Genomic DNA, 19771 nt, shown 5'->3' on the forward strand with positions numbered 1-19771 from the left:
CTGGAGTCGTCAGGGCTGCGTCTGAGTGAGTCCCAGCTCTGTGTGGCCCTGAGCACGCCAGCTCCCTCGCAGAACTTCAGTTTCCCCATTTGCAAATGGAAGCACAAGCTTCTTCAGGATGCAAGGAAAATTGGGCTCCCAGGGTTCCCCTGGGTATGAATAGCATTCTCTAGAAGTCCCTAAACATCTTCCTTTGAACCTCCATTTTAGTTGTTTGAGGTTGCTGGGGGAATCAGATTTGGTGTGTAATACCCACAACCACCTCTTGGGGTCACTGTTCTGTCAGAAACGCAGCTTGGTGTGGGACACAGAGCGCTCTCTCTCTCTCTCTCTCTCTCTCTCTCTCTCTCTCTCTCTCTCTCTCTCACTCACTCATCTATGTATCTAATATCTATCATCCATACCCACCTGCTCACCTGCCCGTCCGTCTGTCCATCCATCCATTCATCCATCCATCCATCCATCCATCCATCCATCCATCCATCCATCCATCCATTCATCACTTATCTGTCACTCATCTACCCAACTACCTACCTACCTACCTACCTACCTACCTACCTACCTACCTACCTACCTACCTAAACTAATTCTCGCTGGCCCAGAACTATGTAGACCAGGCTGGCCTGAAGCCGGTCCATCTGCCTCTGGGTCTTATAGTTAAAGATGTGTGCTAGCACACCTGGTCTAGGTTTAAATTTGTGTTCATGCTGGCCTTCTCTCTTGTCCTGTTGGACTCCTTGTTTTCTCGATGAGTCTACAACTGGGGATCGCTCCTCTCTTTTTCCCAAACCTGAACTTCATCTCACACAGCAAGCCCTAATTCTTGGGACAGTTCACGAGGCAGTCACGAGCACACACCACGGATCCATTTGATAAGGACGCATGCCTATCCTTGGTGGAATATTGGGCTTTTAGGACCAACTCTTAAGTCAAAGAGATGTCCTCTGAGGATGAAATTTCAGGCCCCTGGGACAGGCTGTGTAGCAGGTCTGAGTGGGCTGTTTATGGCACTTCTAGCCACACTGTGTGGGAGCCTCTCCCTCCCCCTCCCCCTCTCTCCCCTCCCCTTCCCAGGCAGTGAGGTGGAGCAAGGGCCCTCCCTCTTTCCTGGGTCAGGGGTCAGGTCAGGTCGTTTATACCTTTGTGTTGGATGTCAAATTGTCGCTGTTGCCAGAAGCTTCGGAAGGGTGCGATGCCAGTGCCTGGGCCAACCAGGATGCAAGGCACCTGGGGGTTTCGAGGCAGGTGGAAGCTAGGGGCACTGGACAAAAAAAAAACCAGAAGTTTTGCCTCGTGCTGTTTCCAACCCCCACGATGGAACCCATGGCAGACCAGGCAGCCATCTTAGAGACTCATGGGCCCTCTTTTAGGGTAAGAATTCACCGACTGGAGGGATTTAAAATGTAAGGGTTGCTGGGGTTTGGCTCTTTCTCCATTCCCCACTGCTTGCCATTGGGCTGAGCCCCACAGACAACGAGCTTGAGCAAACCTGGACTTCCTATGTGTTCTGCCTCTGGGGATGGGGGCCCTTGTTTGAGGGGCTATTGTGTGCACTGCGGGAGTTCAGGTGCTACCGTGAGCTCCTACCAGCTTGATATCAGGGGTAACTCCACAGTCATGACAATCCAAGATGTCTTTGAGTGTCAATAAATGTCCCCATGGTACAGAGGGAGTAAAATCACCCTGGGTTGAATTTTAACTTAAAAATGTTCATTCATATATACACACACATATTATCCATATGTAAGTATTATATGTATGATGTATGTATGATGTATGTATGTTTGTGTATGTGTGCATGTGGAGGTCAGAGGTCAACATTGAATGCCTTTCTATCATTTTTCCACTTTCTTTTTGAGCCAGGGTTTTACACTGAACCAGGAGCTTCATTGATTTACCTTGGCTAGCCACCACTAAGCTCTGTGGGTCCATCCATCCCTGTCTCCCCAACCAAACACTGGGGATACACCCTGGGGTTACAGGCCTGTGTCACCCTGCCTGGCTTTTAAGTGGGTGTGGGAATTTGAACTCAGATCCTCACATTTGCACAGCAGGTACTTGACTCACTGAGCCATCACCCTACCCCCTGATTTCAACTTTCTACTCCACTCTTGAGAACTGGTCTTTAATCAGGGGGTTGCAGACACCAGTGCCTACACGAGCTTCCTGGGGATGCTAACATGTAGGTTCCTGGGCTATGTGGTCGGGCTGGGCTCAGGCCTCTGGTTTGAAAACCAGCTCCAGGAGACTGATGTGGGCTCTAGGTGGACCAGACCACCAACATTCCACCGTCAACAGGAGAAAAGAGCAGTAGGCCAAGTCAGTGTTGGAGCAGGGCTTCCACTGTGTATGGGGTGAGGGTCCCAGCTCAGAACCATCCTTAAAATGGGGTAAATCTCCTCTTGAAAGAGGTGTTTAGTACATCCCCATCTCTGAGAAACTGGGGTGAAAGGCAGAAGCACAAACACAACCCAGGGGACAGCTTAGCAGGTGGACACCTGCCGTGCAAGCTGGATGATCCTGGTTCGATCCCCAGAATCTCTGTAAAGGCGGAAGGGGAGAACTGTGACCTCCACATCTGTGACTACACTCACATACCACACACATGCTGATTAATAAAAAAATGAAAAAAAGTCAATCTGGTGTGCCTTCCACCTTCTTACCACCTTGAGGGCATCTGACGACGTCTGAAGACGTTTTGGGTTGTTATGTCTTCAAGGATAGAATGCCCGCTGGTCTGGGCAGCCCATGAAGGATGGGACCATCATTCCATGGTCTGGGGTACAAGTATGTATTGCTGGGATCGTCAGCTGGCTGTGTGCCCCTTGATCCTGTCTCCCTAGCAATGCAGATTGATGCAGGACATTGGTGTGACCCTTGCTTCCCCTGACATCTATGCAGAGTCCTTCAGGCTGGTCCCTCATACACTCCAATGCATGGCATCGATGCATTGGTGGGAGACGGCCAAGCACCTCTCCTCACCAGCCACTCACCCTCTCACGAAGCAGGGGACTACATCGTCAGCCTGTATTCTGTTGAGCCAGGAGGAGCACACCCCGTGGTGGACCGGTCCTTCTCCGTCTAATAGGAGGACAAACGGCCCGTCCTGTTGTCAGTCACCGTCTCACTCCCCAGCCCCACCCTCACCCCCTGTGAAGTCTCTCCCAGCTCAAGGCCAAGTGTTGTGCCTCGGAGTCCCAGCTCTGGATCCCTGCCTGTGAAAGCTAACACAACCAGTGTGAGGTTAGGTTGGGATTGGTCTGGATGTGAACACTTGGACGCTGTCCGCTTGAGGACCTGGTCAAGGTACTCTGAAGAGCTTGTCCACATGGGTCTCAGAGCCTCTAGGCACTGCTCAGTTCCTCAGTCACAAGGAACAGATTGCAGGGTGGGTGGTGTTATTAGCTCCAGCCAGGCCTGTGAGAGACCTCTGTGAGCACTGTGCAGCAGGCCGGACAGGGTGGAGGAGGCCTGTTGTAGGTGGCGCTTGAGGTCTGAGACGACCAAGAGAATCAGAGCAGGACTCGGGCTCCCAAACGCACACCTTGCCTATTAACTGCACTCAGGGTTAGCTCAGCCATGGGGGTGACTCAGCCTGCTGTCTATCTTTGCCCTATTCCCCAGGCTTGGCTAGGGGCATCCTGCCAGATTTGGGATCTGATCCACAGGCAGTTTAGAGAGAGACCTCCAGACACCTCAGGGGAGAATACACTTGTAAGGGTCTCCTAGTTAGAGTTTCTCCAAACGCGCACCTCGGGTGTGGTAGGAGACGATGGCCACGGTGAGGTGCACCTCGTCGGGGTACATGTCTGGAGAGGAGCTGATGGAGTAGTAGCGAGGCTGCAGCAGCGACAGCTGAGTGAGGAGAAGTGTAGCCGGCATCTGGATGGACGGGAACTCCTCCAGCACCTCCACCATTGTGGGGTTCTTGCCCCACTTCCACTCCTCATATTCCTGGAGCCCCTGTTGCAAGAGAGAACAGATAGGGGCTTGAGTCTGGGTTCCAGATTTCTGGTGGGCCTGGAGGAGGGCCTGGGAGGAAGAGAACTGACCTGAGGGTATTCAGTACCAACAGTGGGGCAATGCACTTCTGGCTTTGAATCAGATGGGCTTTTAATGGTTGTAAACTGTCCCCCAAAAGCTCACGCGTTTGGACACTTTGTTTTCAATGGCTAATACTGTTTTGGGAGGTTGTGGGATCTTTAGAAGGTGAAGCCTAGCTGGAGGAAGTGAGTTATTAGGGGTGGACCATCAAGTGTTAAGAGTCCAGTTCGTCTTCCTGTTCACCATCTGCTTCCTGACTGCGGCTGCCCTGTGTGACTGTGGCCATAACTTTCCTGTCGTGACTGCTGCACCCTGTGAACTGTAAGCCCAGGAAAACCTTTCTTGCCTTAAGTTGCCTCTTATTGGGCATTTGGTCACAGAGATGGCCATGGATATTCTGAAATACCGTTGGCTGGTTAGTTTGCTCAATGGAAACCTATCATGCAGATCCTGGAGGTCTGTGACTGGGGTGCTGGCCGATCTGGTGTCTGGGAAGGGATGGCTATGCAGGTTCTACCTATGTGTTCTAGCATGGCAGAAACAGGAGGCAGTTTTCCTGGCTTGTTTTTATAAAAATGTTGATCTAGTCTACAAGGGTGTAGTCTTTGACTCAATTGACTTTCAGAAGTCTCGCCCCATCTTCCTTCCTTCTTCCTTCCTTCTTCCTTTCCCCTCTTTCTCTCTCCTTCCTTTCTTTCCTTCTTTGCCTCCCTCCTCTCTCTGCCCCCTCTTATACTGCCAGTCCTAGTGATCAAATTCAGTCCTGTGCATACTCTACCCTCCCACCACCAAGCTGCATTCCCAGCCCAGTCCCCACCGTTTAACGTCACCCCCTTGTTAAGTGACACGCCTGATCTAACCAAGGGAGTTAAATTTTGATGTGAGACCTCTAGGGGCCATAGACACTCGCTCAGCAGCAGCTGGCTATCCACATCCCATTTCTCAGATGAGGACACCGAGGCACGAGGCAGGGAGTCCCAGTTAGCTAGGACTAGGCTTTGCATCTGAGCCCAGGAGGACAACCTTTAGCCAGCACGACAATCCCTGACTGCAACATGTGTTGTGTGACCTGCGAGGTAAAAATAGTCTTTATGATTTGAAAAGACTTGCTTTAAATTATTTGTGTGTCTGTGTCTCGTGTCTTGTGTCTGTCTGCATGTGTGTCTGTGTCTGTGGCTTGTGTCTCTCGGTGTGTGTGTGTCTGTGTGTGTGTGGTGTGTCTTAAGTCTGTGTGTGTATCTTGTGTCTGTGTGTGTGCATGTGCATGTACATGTGCACGTGTGTGATTGCTTGCAGAGGCCAGAAGAGGACGTCAAAGTCCCTGGAGCTGGAATTACAGATGGTTGCCCTGATGTGGGTGCCGAGAAAGAAGTACACTCCAGTCTTTGTGGGGACAGCAAGTTCTCTTAACTGATGAGTCACCTCTCCAGCCCCAAGTGGTTTTTTGTTTTTTTTTGTTTTTTTAAAGAATTATTTATTTTGTGTGTATCTGTCCTCAGACACACCAGAAGAGGGCATCAGATCCTGTTACAAATGGTTGTGAGCCACCCAGTGGTTGCTGGGAATTGAACTCAGGACCTCTGGAAGAGCAGTCAGTGCTCTTAACTGCTGAGCCATCTCTCCAGCCCTCAAGAGTGGTGATTTTAAAGGTCTCTATTTCCAGTGCTGAGCTGCACTGGCCCCCAGTTGCCGGAGGCTGCGTTACTGGCTTCTCTTGCTTGCTGTCTGAGTCCCTGGCCAGAAGTGACCTAAAGGAAAGTGGGTTGGTTTCCGTTTACAATTCAAGGAGATACAGGAAATCATGGTGGACAGGTGGCTGCAGCCATCTTGGCACACACATGCACAGCAGGAACAAACAGGGATGTGCGGCTGGGCTATGAGACCTCAAGGCCCACCCCTAATACCACTTTCCTCCAGGGAGCCTATTTCTTTCCACCCTGACTATTAAAAGTGCAGTGACCTCAAACAGTGCCACCAGCGGGGGACACCAAGTGTTCAAACTGCAGGAGTCTGTGGGGACACTGCACATTAAAAAAAAATCATCTCTATTATTTTAAATTACACATAGGTGTGCGTGTTTCTCCAGGTGAGTATGTGCATATGTGCACTTGAGAGCAGGAGCCAGCAGAGGCCAGTGTCCCCAATCCCCTGGAGCTGGAGTTAACAGATGGTTGTGAGCCATCTGATGGGGTGCTGGGAATCAAATTTAAGTCCCCTGGAAGAGCAGCAAGTTCTCTTAACTGCCCAACAATCTCTCCACATTCAGAGCATAACAGAGGTTTGGTGACCAAGAGTCTCGAGTGCAGGACTCTGTCACCTAAAACTGACCCCCCACCCCCACCCCATCCCACCCCACCCCGGGCAGTGACTGCTACAGCTGTGTTGCTTCTGGGCACAGATTCCTGCAGAATGTTCAAGCCTGAGACACAAGTCAAGGTCACCCTTCTAGGGAACCATGACTTTAGCTGTGGGACTCCCCCAAGGACTTTGGCCAGATTTTCAGAAACCACACCGCAAGCTGGAAAACTTCCACCTGACCACCCTCCCTTTCTTCTTCTCTGGGATCAGCTTTGTTTTGCCATCTATTTCTTCTCAGTTCCCTGCTCTGCCTCCTGGCCCATTTCTCTCTCTCTCTCTCTCTCTCTCTCTCTCTCTCTCTCTCTCTCTCTCTCTCTCTCTCTCTCTCAGGTGTTTCTGAGAACAATAATTAAAAAAAAATTCCAATTCGTTTATCCTGTCTGGCGACTTGGTGCTTTTAGGAAGAAACGGACTTTATACAAAACCCTCTCTCAAAGAATGTTATGCAAAATGTTCATTCTTTGTACTCACCCCCCCCACCACTAATCACAAGTTTCCAGTCTAAATTATACATATTCTAAACGTTATAAGATCCCGCTCAGCTTAGGAGGCAGTGACTGCCTCCCGCTCTCCTGTGGCCATCTGTCTCCAGCTCCCCACTTCAGAGGCCCAGCTGGCTTCTGGTGTTTACTTTCACATCTCTTGATAATGTGCACCTGCTAATGAGCCTCTCCTTTTCTCCTCCCCCAGTTCCCCTTCCTGGATAGCAAAAGGAACCGGCCTCTGCTGGGGGCTTGTTTCCTGGGAAGGAGACACCCCTCCGTGGGAAATGCTGTGTTGGGTGGTCCCCCTAAGCAGGGAAGTGTCTTTATTTTAAACTATGTTAGTTTAAATAGACTAAATTTCAGATTTATTTTATGTGTCTGGATGTTTTGCTTGAATGTATGTATGTATGTATGTATGTATGTATGTATGTATGTATGTATGTATGTATACATACTATGAGTGTGCCTGGTGATTCCAGAGGTCACCATGTGGGTCCTGAACTGAACTCAGGTTCTCAGAATGCGCAGCCGGTACCCTTACACACTGAGCCATCTTGCCAACCCTGTTTGTTTGTTTGTTTGTAATTGAACTCTCTATGTAGTTGAAGATGCCCTCGAACTCACGATCCTCCTGCCTCCACGTCCTAAGTGCTGGAAGAACAAGCATGCATCACCGAGTCTAGTGTATGTTACCGGGGATCAAACCCAGGGCTTCCTGTGTGCTAGGCGAAAAGCTCTATCTACTGAGCCACATCTCCAGCCCTAGATACCGTTCTGAGCAAGGCCAGGCTTGGGGTGAGCACGTTCATGGTGTCTAGGAAAGCGTTGTAAAGCTAAAGGGTTCATCTAATTATTAGAGGTCTCTTATCTAGCAGTCATTTTTTTTGGTAGCTACTCTGCACCAGAAAACACCATTGTTTCTACACCGGAACCAAACCCCTGCCTGTTAACCTGTTATGAGGGTCTCTGTTCCCTTTTTTTCCATGCATTGGTTAAAGTGGTGAGGACAAGAGTTCAACATCACAAAGGAAAGTAGTAAGAGTTACTCCAGCGCTGTGGATTGTCAGACCTTAGAGCCCGGGAGACAGAGCAAACAAGCCAATGGGACTGCCATATGCAAATGAGGACACGCCCCTGCTCAAGACTGCCACCTGCTGTGAACAGTTGGAAGAGCATTTTCAGTGCGCCCCTATTCCCAGGCCTCTCGGTGCTCTCAGGACCCACCCACCTTGCTGAGGACCAGCAACCGCTGCTTCTCTTTCTCATTAGTGGCCAGAGAGGCGAACTGCTGCAGCTGCAGGGGCGTGGGCGGCGTGGTGATGTCCAGGTAGTACTTGAAGGCCTGGAAGATGGTGCAGGGTGGGAGGCGAGATTCATCCTTCCAATTACTGATGACACCTGGGGAGGCACAGAGGGGATGAGGCTCCTGTCACTTTGTCCTCAGTCATCACTCCAGGTGAGGAAAATGAAGCACAGAGAGGTTACAGAATCTGCCCGAGGTCACACAGCTTTTGCGTGCACGAGTGTGTGCGTGTGTGCCCGTGCGTGTGTGTGCGCGCACATGCACGTGCGCACACCTGGGCAGGCATTCTGGTCTCACACCTAGCTCTAACTACACTGTGCTCCCAGCACTCCATGTCTACAGATTCTGCATTTCAGAGCATTTGACAGAGGAACGAAGTCAATGGAAAGAAAAAGTAATCTCATTTGTACCAAACTGTACATTGTGTTCTTGTTATCCCTAAATGCTACAGTGTAACATAGCATTTATAAGCATTTACATTACATTGGAAAAGCCATCTAGAGAGGGGTTTAAAGCATACAGGGAGATTTGCAACAATATACATAAGTGTTATGTGCACACACCACCTTTTCTATAAGGGACTTGACTATATATGGATTCTGGAATCTTCTAGGTGTTCTAGAACTCTTCTTCTAAGAGGGAAGGCTATCCTGCCTCTGTGTCCCTCCCAAACATGAGCCCCTGCCTCCTCATTACCACGGATGTCATAAGAATTTCCATAAGATGCCATGAAACCCCTGGTCTAATATGAGAACTCTGTGGGTTTAGGTTCACTAAGGGAGGGGCTTGTCTTTTAATAGTGGCTCCTTCCAAGAGGGTTGGCAGGAGGAACTTGACAGATGGCACGCCATTTCCACATTCTAGTTAGCTCCCCTGTCAAGGTGACAGTCATGGTGTCACAGGCTGTCAGGTGTGGCCACTACAGCTCCTTGTACTGGAGCCTGGAGCCTACCCTTGTCTGTGAGGAGAAGGTGAAGCTTGGAGACCCATCGACTTTGAAGATTCTTTAAGCCAGGTGTGGTGGCTTGTGTCTGTGGTCCTAGCACTCTAGAGGCTGAGGCATGAGGATCGAAAGTTTGAAGTCAGTTCGGTCTACATAGAAAGAAGGGAAGAAAGGGAGAAGGAGGGAGGGAGGAGGAGAGAGGGACAGAGGGAGGGAGGAAGGAAGGAAGAGGGAGAGGAGGGAGGAGGGAGGGAAAAGGAGGGAGGAGGATGGAGGGAAGGAGGAGGGAGAGGAGGAGGGAGGGAGAAGGAGGGAGAGGAGGAGGAGGGAGGAGGGAGGGAAAAGGAGGGAGGAGGATGGAGGGAAGGAGGAGGGAGAGGAGGAGGGAGGGAGAAGGAGGGAGAGGAGGAGGGAGGGAGAAGGAGGGAGGAGGGAGAGAAGGGGGAGGGAGAAGGAGGAGGGAGGGGAGATAGAGGGAAGGAGGGAGAGTGAGAAGGAGGAGGGAGAGAGGGGGAAGGAGAAAGGAGGGGAGATGGAGGGAAGGAGGAGGGAAAGAAGGGGGTAGGAGAAGAAGGGAGGGGAGATGGAGGGAAGGAAGAGGGAGAGAAGGGGGAGAGAAGGGAGGGAGAAAGAGGGAGGAGGAGGAGGAGGGAGGAGGGAGATAAAGAATAGAAGCAAGGAGGGGAAGGAGAAGGAAGGGGAAAGAAAGAAGGAAGGGAAGGAGGGAAGGAGGCTATTGCTGACACATTTATTTGCTGGAGTGAGGTAGGAAGCCCTCACAGATAGGCCAATCATGCCCGGCAGCCCCTGCCCACTCGGGGCTGACGCCTTTCTAGCAGTGCAGCCCGAAGCCTCACCCAGAGCAGTGTTCCTCTCCTCCAGCATCTCCACCTTCACCACGTGGTTGGCAGGCGGTGCATCCTCCAGCCGTTCAATGAGTGCATTCACGAGGTCCTCGTGGTTGCCGGGGAAGACACCCAGGTGGTCCCCTGGCTGGTACTGCAGCTCCTGATTCCCGTTGGTGTGGAGACGCACGAAGATGGTCGATCGGCTGCAGGGAACGAGGGGGAGCGTGGGACAAAGACCACGGCTCTGTCTCTCCTTTGCACCTGGTCTGTCTCTCTAGGCTGCAGCACACCCTTCCTTCCATGATCCCTGGCTCTGGTCTGCTGAGGTGCAAGCCCATCACTCACCCTGTAGCTTCTGCCAAGCTTGACAGTCAGTTCCCCATCACAGAGCCAACAGCCAGGTCCTGGGCCAGGGACATCACACTTGGGATGACTCGCCTATCTTGGGGCTGGTCCCCAAGTTCTCATGACCTCTCTGATGCTCCCAACTGTTTTCTGCACTGGTCCCTTCTCATCTCCCAAGTCCCAAGTCCCAAGCCCAGCCACAACCTGCTATTTTGCCCGAGATATATCTGTCCCCCATATCTTCTCACCCTTCCCCCACTCTTCTCATTACAGTATCCCTTACTTCCTTACTTCTGTGACTAGTGACGATTCTAAGATAATAGGAACAGGGTGACACAAGGCATTTATCTACTACGGCTGTGACTTTATCCCCATGATGGGGACTGGTACATAGGTTTGTCCTAAGTCCTTCAGGGTTTCTGAATTAACTAACTGCTAGCCATGTCCTTTGTATCCATCATGGTGCTCTCAGGAACCAGCCGCTCACTGTAGCCACAAGCAGGACGTCTCTGATTCGTGAAGCTCTATGGTCTACTTATCATCTCTCATAGAATTCCATGCTCTTGTATTTAACGTGTGTATACACGCGTGCGCATAGTGGTGACAGTGGCATGTGCTTGCCCTGGCGCATGGGTAGCGGACAACTTAAGTGGCTCAGTTCTTTGTTTCTACTTTGTTGGTCTCAGGGATTGAACTCAGGCTATCAGGTTTGGCAGCAAGCACCTTTAAAAACTGAGCCCTCTTGCTGGCCCTCTGCTCTCTTTTGCAAGCACTGCCCATTTGTAGTAGAAGGAAGGGCCCGCCAGAGGCTCAGAGTCTCTTGTGTATAGATGTGTGGGAGTGAGGGACGCTAGGAATAATCTGTGTACCACATCACACCTGCTTGGGTTTGTGTGTTACAAGTTCAGGAGGCCCATGTGAACCAGCTGCTTCAAGAACGAATCCCTGGGGCTGGAGCGATGGCTCAGTGAGATGGCTCAGTGGTTAAGAGCTCCTGCTGCTCTGGCAGAGGACCCAGGTTCAATTCCCAGCACTGGAGTGGCAGCTCCCAATCCCCTGTAACTTCAGTTCCAAGGGACTAGGATTCCCTCTTCTGGGTACTGCATGTACACAGTACACAGATACACATGCAGGTAAAACATCCACACATACAATCAAATAAAACTTAAACCAAAAGAAGGTATTCTTGGGGCTGGGGAGTGTTGGCTCAGTGGTTAAGAGCACTGGCTGTTCTAGGCTTGGTGCCCAGCACCCACGTGATGGCTCATGGGTATCTTCAACTCCAGTTCCAGGGGGTCAGATGCCCAGTTCTGAGCTCCGGTTCCAGGCATGTGAGTGGTGCACAGACATACATATGGGGTCAACACTTATAGGCATGAGCAAATCCCATTTTTTTTAAAAAGAGTGAATTTTTGGTCAGGTGTAGTAATGCATGCCTTTGATTCCGAAACTCAGGAGGCAGAGGCAGGCAGATCTTTGTGAGCTTGAGTCCAGACTGGTCTCAAGAGAGTTCCAGGATAGCCAAGGCTACAGAGTAAGACCCTATGAATTTTTGTTTTTTTGCTGGTTCTCAGTAGAGGTCTTTAATCGATAGTCACCAAGAAGGCTGAGGCAGGAGTATTCCAGATATATTGGCTACTGAGTTCAAGACCAGACTGAGCAGGCTAGGAAGAGCCTGCCGCATAATACAAAAGCAAAGTAAAGAGGGGGCTGGAACTGTAGCCCTCGTCTGTTAGCTCAGGCAGTTCCTTGTCTGTTAGGTCCCAGACAGTCCTTTTATCTAGAGCTCAATTTGGACTACAGGTGAAACCAGTTCCCATCTGCCCCAAGTAATTAATTACTAGTTAATTAGAGTACCTTCTTAAGTAAGATACTCTAAGTGTGACCATTAAAAAGTTTTAAGGCTGGGGCTGGAGAGATGGCTCAGCGGTTAAGAGCACTGGCTATTCTTCCAGAGGTCCTAGGTTCAATTCCCAGCAACCACGGGGTGGCTCACAACCATCTGTAACTCCAGGTCTAGGGGCTCCTCCCCTCCTCTGGGGAGATGGCTCAATAGTTAAAGTGTTTGCTTTGGAAATAAGAGTGCAGGGTTTACACCCCCTAAATGCACTGAGTACGAGGTGGGCACGGTGGTCCCTCATCCATTTTAGCTTCAGGAAGTGGGACATGGGATCTCTGGAGCAAACCGCCTAGCAAGAGTCTCAGGGAGAGCTCTGGGTTTGATGGAGAGATCCTGCCTCAAAGAATAAGGCAGAAAGAGTTCCAACATTAACCTGGGGCTTCCGTGGGCATGGAGGCTTACATGCGTATGTGAGCCCTGTACATGTGAACAGGTATACAGGTGAAAAGAAGAAAATGAATAAAATTGCCCTGGGGCAGATTGATTTCATTTTATATAACATATGTAGATCTAGGTAGGGGTTAACAATGGTAGTCTGCAACCAGGCCAGTCTGTTCTTGGGCAACTCTGAACCTGGGTGAGCCTGCACCTGGATGAGCCTGCACCTGGATGAGCCTGCACCTGGGTGAGCCTGCACCTGGTGAACCTGCACCTGGGTAAGCCTATGCCTTGATGAGTCTGTACTTGGGTGAGTCTGTACTCTGAGCCGCAGGCTGCCATGGCTCTCCAGACCTCACATTCTTCCCTCCTTGCCAACTGGTCTCAGTGGAGGGAGAAGCTCGTGTTCTCCCCATGTAAATCACACTTGAATAGACCAAGAGCACTTGCTATTTAGGGAGGTTTTTGGCACAACCAAGAGCCCCTTTGTGCTACGAATAGCCACCGATATTAAAAATAGCTAAACTGGCACAAATCTCCGTGTGTAAGTGGGGTTGGGAGAGCGGGAAGCCATTTCTTGAAGCCTGACACCCTGTTTGTGATATGGTGGACAGTCTAGGAGGCTTTACTGTGTGTTCCTTGGGTTCAGGACGTCCCTTTCCTCTAGCAAGAGGGTCTTGTACTCTCTGGGATACTGAGTTTGTCAGTTACAGCATCTCTTTAGCTCTGATCAGCCTTTGGTTCCTGGGAGCAAAGACATCACACATCACTGTGGTGACAGGGAGAGTTTAGCAGAAGAAACCAACCAGCAGGGGGCGCTGCAAGGCCTCTAATTCAGGAGCCGGCTGCTCAGGCACAGTTAAAGTCCGTGAAAGGCATTCAAAGCAATTTGCATTTTCTTGTTGCCAACAGGAAGGCCAAAGACCTCAACCCCTTGCTGACCTGGCTGACACTCAGTTGCTTCCCCCAAAGCCCCTTGTCTCTGCTTGTGATCCAGCAATAAAGGAGGGGACAGGATGTGGCCAACGGGTGCATGGAAGGTGTGTCCAGGTGATCGGAAGGTGGGTCCAGGTGACACAACATCTGGGAATTTGCAGGAGATGACTTTACAAGTGACTAGCTGGGCATTTCTGGGTGACCTCAATCCTCAATGTTTTGCTATGAAGTTGAGTCTCCCCGGCCACCCCCGATTCAGCTGCAGTTTTAAATGTTCATAGCTTTGGGATAGAGAATTTTTCTTTTCCTTTCTTCATTCATTCACTTCCGTCTTCCCCTGCCACCCCTTCACAGACAGGGGGTCTTACATGGTAGCTCAGGCTGGCCTGGAGCTCATTACATAGCCCAGACTGGCTTTGAACTCTTGCTTCCAGCGTGCCAAGTGCTAAGATTATAGGTGTGAACCACAACCCATATGGTCCATTGAGAAGCTGTGGGGGAGAAGGGCAATTTGGGAAGCAGTCGATTCAGGGCTTGTAATTTCTCTCTCCTCACAGCCTGTCCTGGGTCTGTCTCATTTCTTTTAGATACAGGAGTGTTATTTACGTGTACAAATACTTACTCTCTCTCTCTCTCTCTCTCTCTCTCTCTCTCTCTCTCTCACTCTCTCTCTCTCTCTCTCTCTCTCTCTCTCTCACACACACACACACACACACATAGACACATACAGAGATTCAAAGACAGACAGGCAGACATGACAGTGGTTCATATCGGCTCACAGGTTTGACAACAATTGCCTAATGCCCCACGTTAAATAGAAAAATCCAACTATCTAATTGCGCTATTCTACCAGAAGGGTAATGAGAGTCACGAGCTAGCCACCCTCAACAAGGCCATCAATACATATACATAGAGCTTTAGGCACTGGGGGAGGGGGATGGGAGAAAAGGGCAGGATGTCTTATTCTCACTGAGGGGTCATAGGAGGGGATGTGTGGCAGCAGTGGGTGGCTTGAGGGAGACAGTGGGCGAAGGTGGCTGTTCTGTGGGCTGATATTTGAACATAATGAGGACTCAGCACACAAACAGCCCTGCTCAGGGTGATCTAGAGGGAGAGACGGCAACAGTGTAGTGTAGAAAAAGAGGCAGCATGCTAGGCTAGCATGCTCTTTGTCCTTTCGAATTTTACATTAGCGGGGCCTTTCTATGTTGCTCAAGCTCCCTTCAAACTCATGATGTCTCTGGATGAGTGGTACACACTAGGGTGATCAGGATGTAACACTCCTCTCACCTCAGCATTCTGGGGTACTAAAATTAAAGGTATGCGCCACCATGCCAGAACATGGCTGCAGTTTGAGAGGGGTGATGGCTGGATCCCAGAGACCTCTTCACGACCTGTGTGATCTCCCAGGGACCTCTTCATGATCTGTCTGATCTCAGGGACCTCTCCATGACCTGTATGACCCCAGAGATCTCTCCATGATCTGTGTGACCCCAGGGACCTCTCCATGACCTGTGTGATCCCCTAGAGACCTCTTTATAACCTGAGTGACCCCAGGGACCTCTCCATAACCTGTGTGATCCCCTAGGGAACCTCTTCATGACCTGAGTGACCCCAGGGACCTCTTCATGACCCGTCTGGCAAAGATTTCAGAGAATCCCCTTTGATCTACAGAAAGCACTGCAGGCTGAGAAGCCGAGAGCTCATCTGCTTCAATTAACATTTTAAAGTGAATTTTTGGGCTACCCTTATTAAAAACCGAAAACAAAAAGCAGGGTTCTTAGGATGGGTAGATATACAGGAATAAGTGTGCTTGCCATGAAAGCAGAGGGCCTGAGTTCAATTCCCACTCGGAAGTGAAAAGCTGGGTGAGGAAGTGTGCATCTGTAATCCTACAGCTGGAGAGGAAGGTGCCTGGGCCCACTGATCAGCTGTTTGGTTGAATCAATGCTCTCCAGGTTCAGTGAGAGCCTATCACAAAAAGTAAGCTGAGAATGACTGAGAGGGATTCTATCTGTCACCTAGGGTCTCTATAAATATATGTATACACATGCACACACGTGCATATGTGCACGTACATGTACACATGTGCACATGCATACAGGTATAAACATGTGCACATATACATATGAACACATGTGCATATACATGCACACAAGGTACACACAGCTACACACATGCACACATGTACATATGCACAGAGATACAAACATGTACATACATACACATGAACACAATGCACACCCAGGCACACACATGCACACATATACACATACATACAAACAAACACACATGCACACATGCATACATATGCACACACATACGCACAGGGCACATAACACATGCCCATGAGTTAGTTCTTCCTTTTCTAGGCATCCCCTTTCTTTTCTGAAGTCCACTCTTCTTAGCAGTTCATCTCAGTCTTTCATTCTCTCTCCTCCTGACTTCTAGAACTTTCTATGTCTACCCTGCCCACATTCACCCCATCACACCGCTTGTACAGATTGTTTTTCCTAATTACTGTTGCCTGTACCACAAGATTCATTTCCGGGCAGGATGCTGGGCAGGGTCGCTCTGGGAGGGTCACCTGCCAAAGGCCATTTACTTCCCTCTTGGCACTTTGCTTGTGATTAAGGATTGTTAGTGGGAAAAAATCTGTGAGATCTTGTTTATGGTTCCTCAGGCTAGAGAGCCATCGCTTTGGCCTTGGCCTGGGCAGGTGGGTGAGTTACGCCTTTTCCACTCAAAAAATTACATTGATGCACCACATGCTTGCCCTCAGATGCCAGAAGAGGGTAACAGATCCCCTGGAACTGGAGTTATCTGCAGTTGCAAGCCACTATATAGGTGCTGGGCATCAAATTTTGGAAGAACAGCCAGGACTCTTAACCACTGGGCTACTGTTCCAGGCTGCAAGGTGGCATTACCTTAAAGAGATAGGCACACTTTGTTCCTTTCTCTGCTAATTCACAACCATTTTAACTCAGTTCCTGCTCCTAACGTTGCTTGGAATATTCCTTTGTTTATAATGTTTTGCGAGAGTCAGGTCCCTCCTTGCAGTGAACGGTGGGGCAGATTTGAAGGCCATTTGCTGGTTTCCTTGTTGTCTAAGAACCATGATCCAGGGAGGACTTACCACACACTGGCTTTTCAATATCCATGGCTCCTCAGAAAGCTTAAAACCTGTCTTCCAACAGTCCCTTCTCTATCAGATGTCGCTATGCACCTGGTGCTGCATTTAGTTGTTCTAAGACGCCTAATATGTTCCATTAATGCCTGAGAGTCTTTGAGAGACAGTTCAAGAGGCTCAGGGCTCTGTCCTATTGACCTCTCATAATCAAAGGCTTAGAAGGGGATGCAGGAAGCATGCGTGCCAAATTCGCAGGTGACACGAGGAACCTGGGAGGAACAAGGAGTGTCACTGGATCTTGTACAGTGCCAGCAACTTCAGGAGGCTCCTTTGCAATGGTCACAGCAGTCTAGCAAATGGGATGAAGGCCATCTGTGGAGTTCTTTGGAGCGGCGGCCAGATAACCAGGTCAGCGTGACCTTGGGAAAGTCGCTGGCATTTTCTCAGAGTCACTTCTCATATCTAACATGTGAGACACGTTATAGTATATGTGTTATAATACAGCATAACGTGTTATAATAAACTGTGGCCTTTGCTGGTGTGGCTGGTGTGAGCGGGAAACTGCCTAGGGGGCTCAGCTCAGTGTGTGGAAGACAGAGTATACTAGATATGGGTGTGCAAACTTGATGCCAGCATTTCCAATATATATATACATACATATATATACACACACACATACACACACACACACACACACACACACACACACACATATATATATATATATATAGTTTGTCTATGAGTGTTTCAAATTTATGCATGGTTACTGCTGCTGCCCATGGAGGCCAGAAGGGGGAGCCAAATCTCTTTAGAACTGGAATCTAGAGAGAGAAAAATCGCATGGATGCTGGGAACAGAAACAAGGCCCTCTGCCAGAGCAGCCAGTGCTTTTAACCACTGAGCCATCTCTCTCCAGCTCCCCACTGTCTCCCCAGTGACTTTGCCAAAGCCATACAGACCCAGTTTGTTTGTTGGGGTTAGTGCCCAGGGCTTTGAAAAAAAATTTAAAAGATCTACCTGGGTTATAACTGAAAAAAAAAATGGGAAAAAAATTCCTGAGAGGGATTGAGTGCAGAGACTTGAAAAATGAGAGATGCAGATGGGCGGCCAGTCTGGGTGAGATCAGCCTGGACCCAGGGAGAACACAGGTTTAAAGGGTTGAGTGGGTTGGCTCTGAGGACAGTGATATTAGCATGTCCTGTTTAGACTGGTGATGGCAGTAACTGGTTTAGCACTGATGTTGGTGGGGATTGTGCAACTTCTGCTGCTGGTGGTAGGGTATGAGAGGGTGATTTCCAGCGGGCAGTGAGAACCCCGTGATTAAATTCCAAAGCTCAGGAATTCATGTAATAAGGGGAACAGCTTAGAGGCTCTGGGACCCAAAGGACAGTGTCCTTGGCCATCCAATATCTCATTAGGAAGAAGTGAATTTGTTTTGGGTGTTGCTGAATAGGGCTAACTGGATTTTATGCCAAGTGCTAAGACTTAAAATACAGTTCAGTGGTCCAGAACTTGATTAGTGTTACAGGCTCAAGACCAGCATCACATAAAACTAAAGCCATAACCTCAAACGTGCTAAGACAAACACACTTTATGTCAGATAGCAAAGTGTTTGGCCAGGTATTACAAAGTTTGCCTATGTTGGGTAATAAGATAATTTCCAGGGCTGGGGAGATGGCTCAGCGGGTAAAAGCATTTACTATACAAGCCTAAGAGTTCAGAGCTTTATAAGCCAAATGAAAGGCTGGAGAGATGGCACAGTGGTTAAAGAGCACTGGTAGCCATCAGAGAAGACCCAGGTTTAGTTCCCAGCACCCATGTGGTGGCTCACAAATCACCTTTAACTCCAGTTTGCAGGGAACTGGCACTCTTTTCCGGTCTTGGCAAGCCCTGCACTTAGTGTGCGCTCTCTCTCTCTCTCTCTCTCTCTCTCTCTCTCTCTCTCTCTCTCTCTCTCTCCCCTCTCTCACACATACATGCACACACTCTTCTTTCTCTCTCACACACTCTTCTCTCTCTCACACACACATGCACACACTCTTCTTTCTCTCTCACACACTCTTCTCTCTCTCACACACACACTTTCTTCTCTCTTTCTCTCTCCCCTTTCTCTCACACACACACTCTCTTTTTTTCTCTCTCTCTCTCACACTCTCCTCTCTCTGTCTGTCTCTGTCTCTCTCTCTCTTTCTCTCTCTCTCACACACTCTCTCTCTCCTCTCACACATACATGCACACACTCTTCTTTCTCTCTCCTCTCACACTCTCCTCTCTCTGTCTCTCTGTCTGTCTCTGTCTCTGTCTCTCTGTCTCTGTCTCCCTCTCTCTCCTCTGTCTCTCTCTCTGTCTCTCTCTCTGTCTCTGTCTCTCTCTCTCTCTGTCTCTCTCTCTCTCTGTCTCTCTGTCTCTGTCTCTGTCTCTCTCTCTCTCTCTCTCTCTCTCTCTCTCTCACACACACACACACACACACACACACACACACACGCTGAACGACCTCAAAGTCAAATGCAGAGGACATGTATCTGAAAACATCCCGGTAGGAAGAGACAGGAGGTTCTACAAAAGCCCCTGGGGCCATATCTCCTGGCTTATGTGGCTGTAAAGAGACCCTCTCTCAAACAAGGTGGGAAATGAGAATGCCCACCCAGAGGCTGTCCTCCACTCTCCCTAAGCATGTTGCAATGTGTGCAAGTCATGTGTTACAGTACTTTGTTTTTGAGCACCCACTGCTAATTCACAGTGCAGATGGCTTCTTTCGCAGCCCTCTAGAGCAGCAGTTCTCAGCCTTGCTAACACGGAGACCCTGTAAGTTCCTGGAGTTGTGGTGACCCCCTCCTCCCCAACCATAAAATTATTTTTGTTGCTACCTTGTAACTGAAAATTTGCTACTGTTATGAACCATAATGAACACATTTGTGTTTTCCAGGGACCCAAGGTGACTTCTGTGAAGGGGGTCATTGGACACCCCCCCACCCCTCCTCCCACCCCCGCCCAAAGGAGTCACAGCCCACAGTTTGAGATCCACTGCTCTAGATAAAAATAACCCACATTAAGAAAATACTTGGGCTAAGCACTTTCTGTTGGAGAAGCTGCCCGAAGAG

At 49.6% G+C, this 19771-nt stretch overlaps 1 protein-coding gene and 1 long non-coding RNA gene across 3 annotated transcripts in view; one reads left to right on the plus strand and one right to left on the minus strand.

Annotated features, from left to right (window-relative positions):
- Positions 1–19771, minus strand: part of Nos1 (nitric oxide synthase 1) — a 113166-nt gene that overhangs the window by 12096 nt on the left and 81299 nt on the right. For both annotated transcript variants that reach the window (NM_001436392.1, NM_052799.3), the window contains 5 exon segments: positions 1140–1261; positions 2994–3081; positions 3753–3963; positions 8116–8285; positions 9991–10184. In NM_001436392.1, the coding sequence (NP_001423321.1) occupies positions 1140–1261; positions 2994–3081; positions 3753–3963; positions 8116–8285; positions 9991–10184 (785 nt within the window).
- On the plus strand, positions 8838–19730 carry LOC120095991 (uncharacterized). Its single transcript, XR_015634861.1, has 3 exons — positions 8838–9205; positions 13517–13665; positions 19597–19730. It is a non-coding gene; the product is annotated as an uncharacterized LOC120095991 (long non-coding RNA).

This window comes from Rattus norvegicus, chromosome 12 (genome assembly GCF_021556685.1).
Source record: "Rattus norvegicus strain SHRSP/BbbUtx chromosome 12, alternate assembly SHRSP_T2T, whole genome shotgun sequence".
Classification (NCBI taxonomy): domain Eukaryota; kingdom Metazoa; phylum Chordata; class Mammalia; order Rodentia; family Muridae; genus Rattus; species Rattus norvegicus.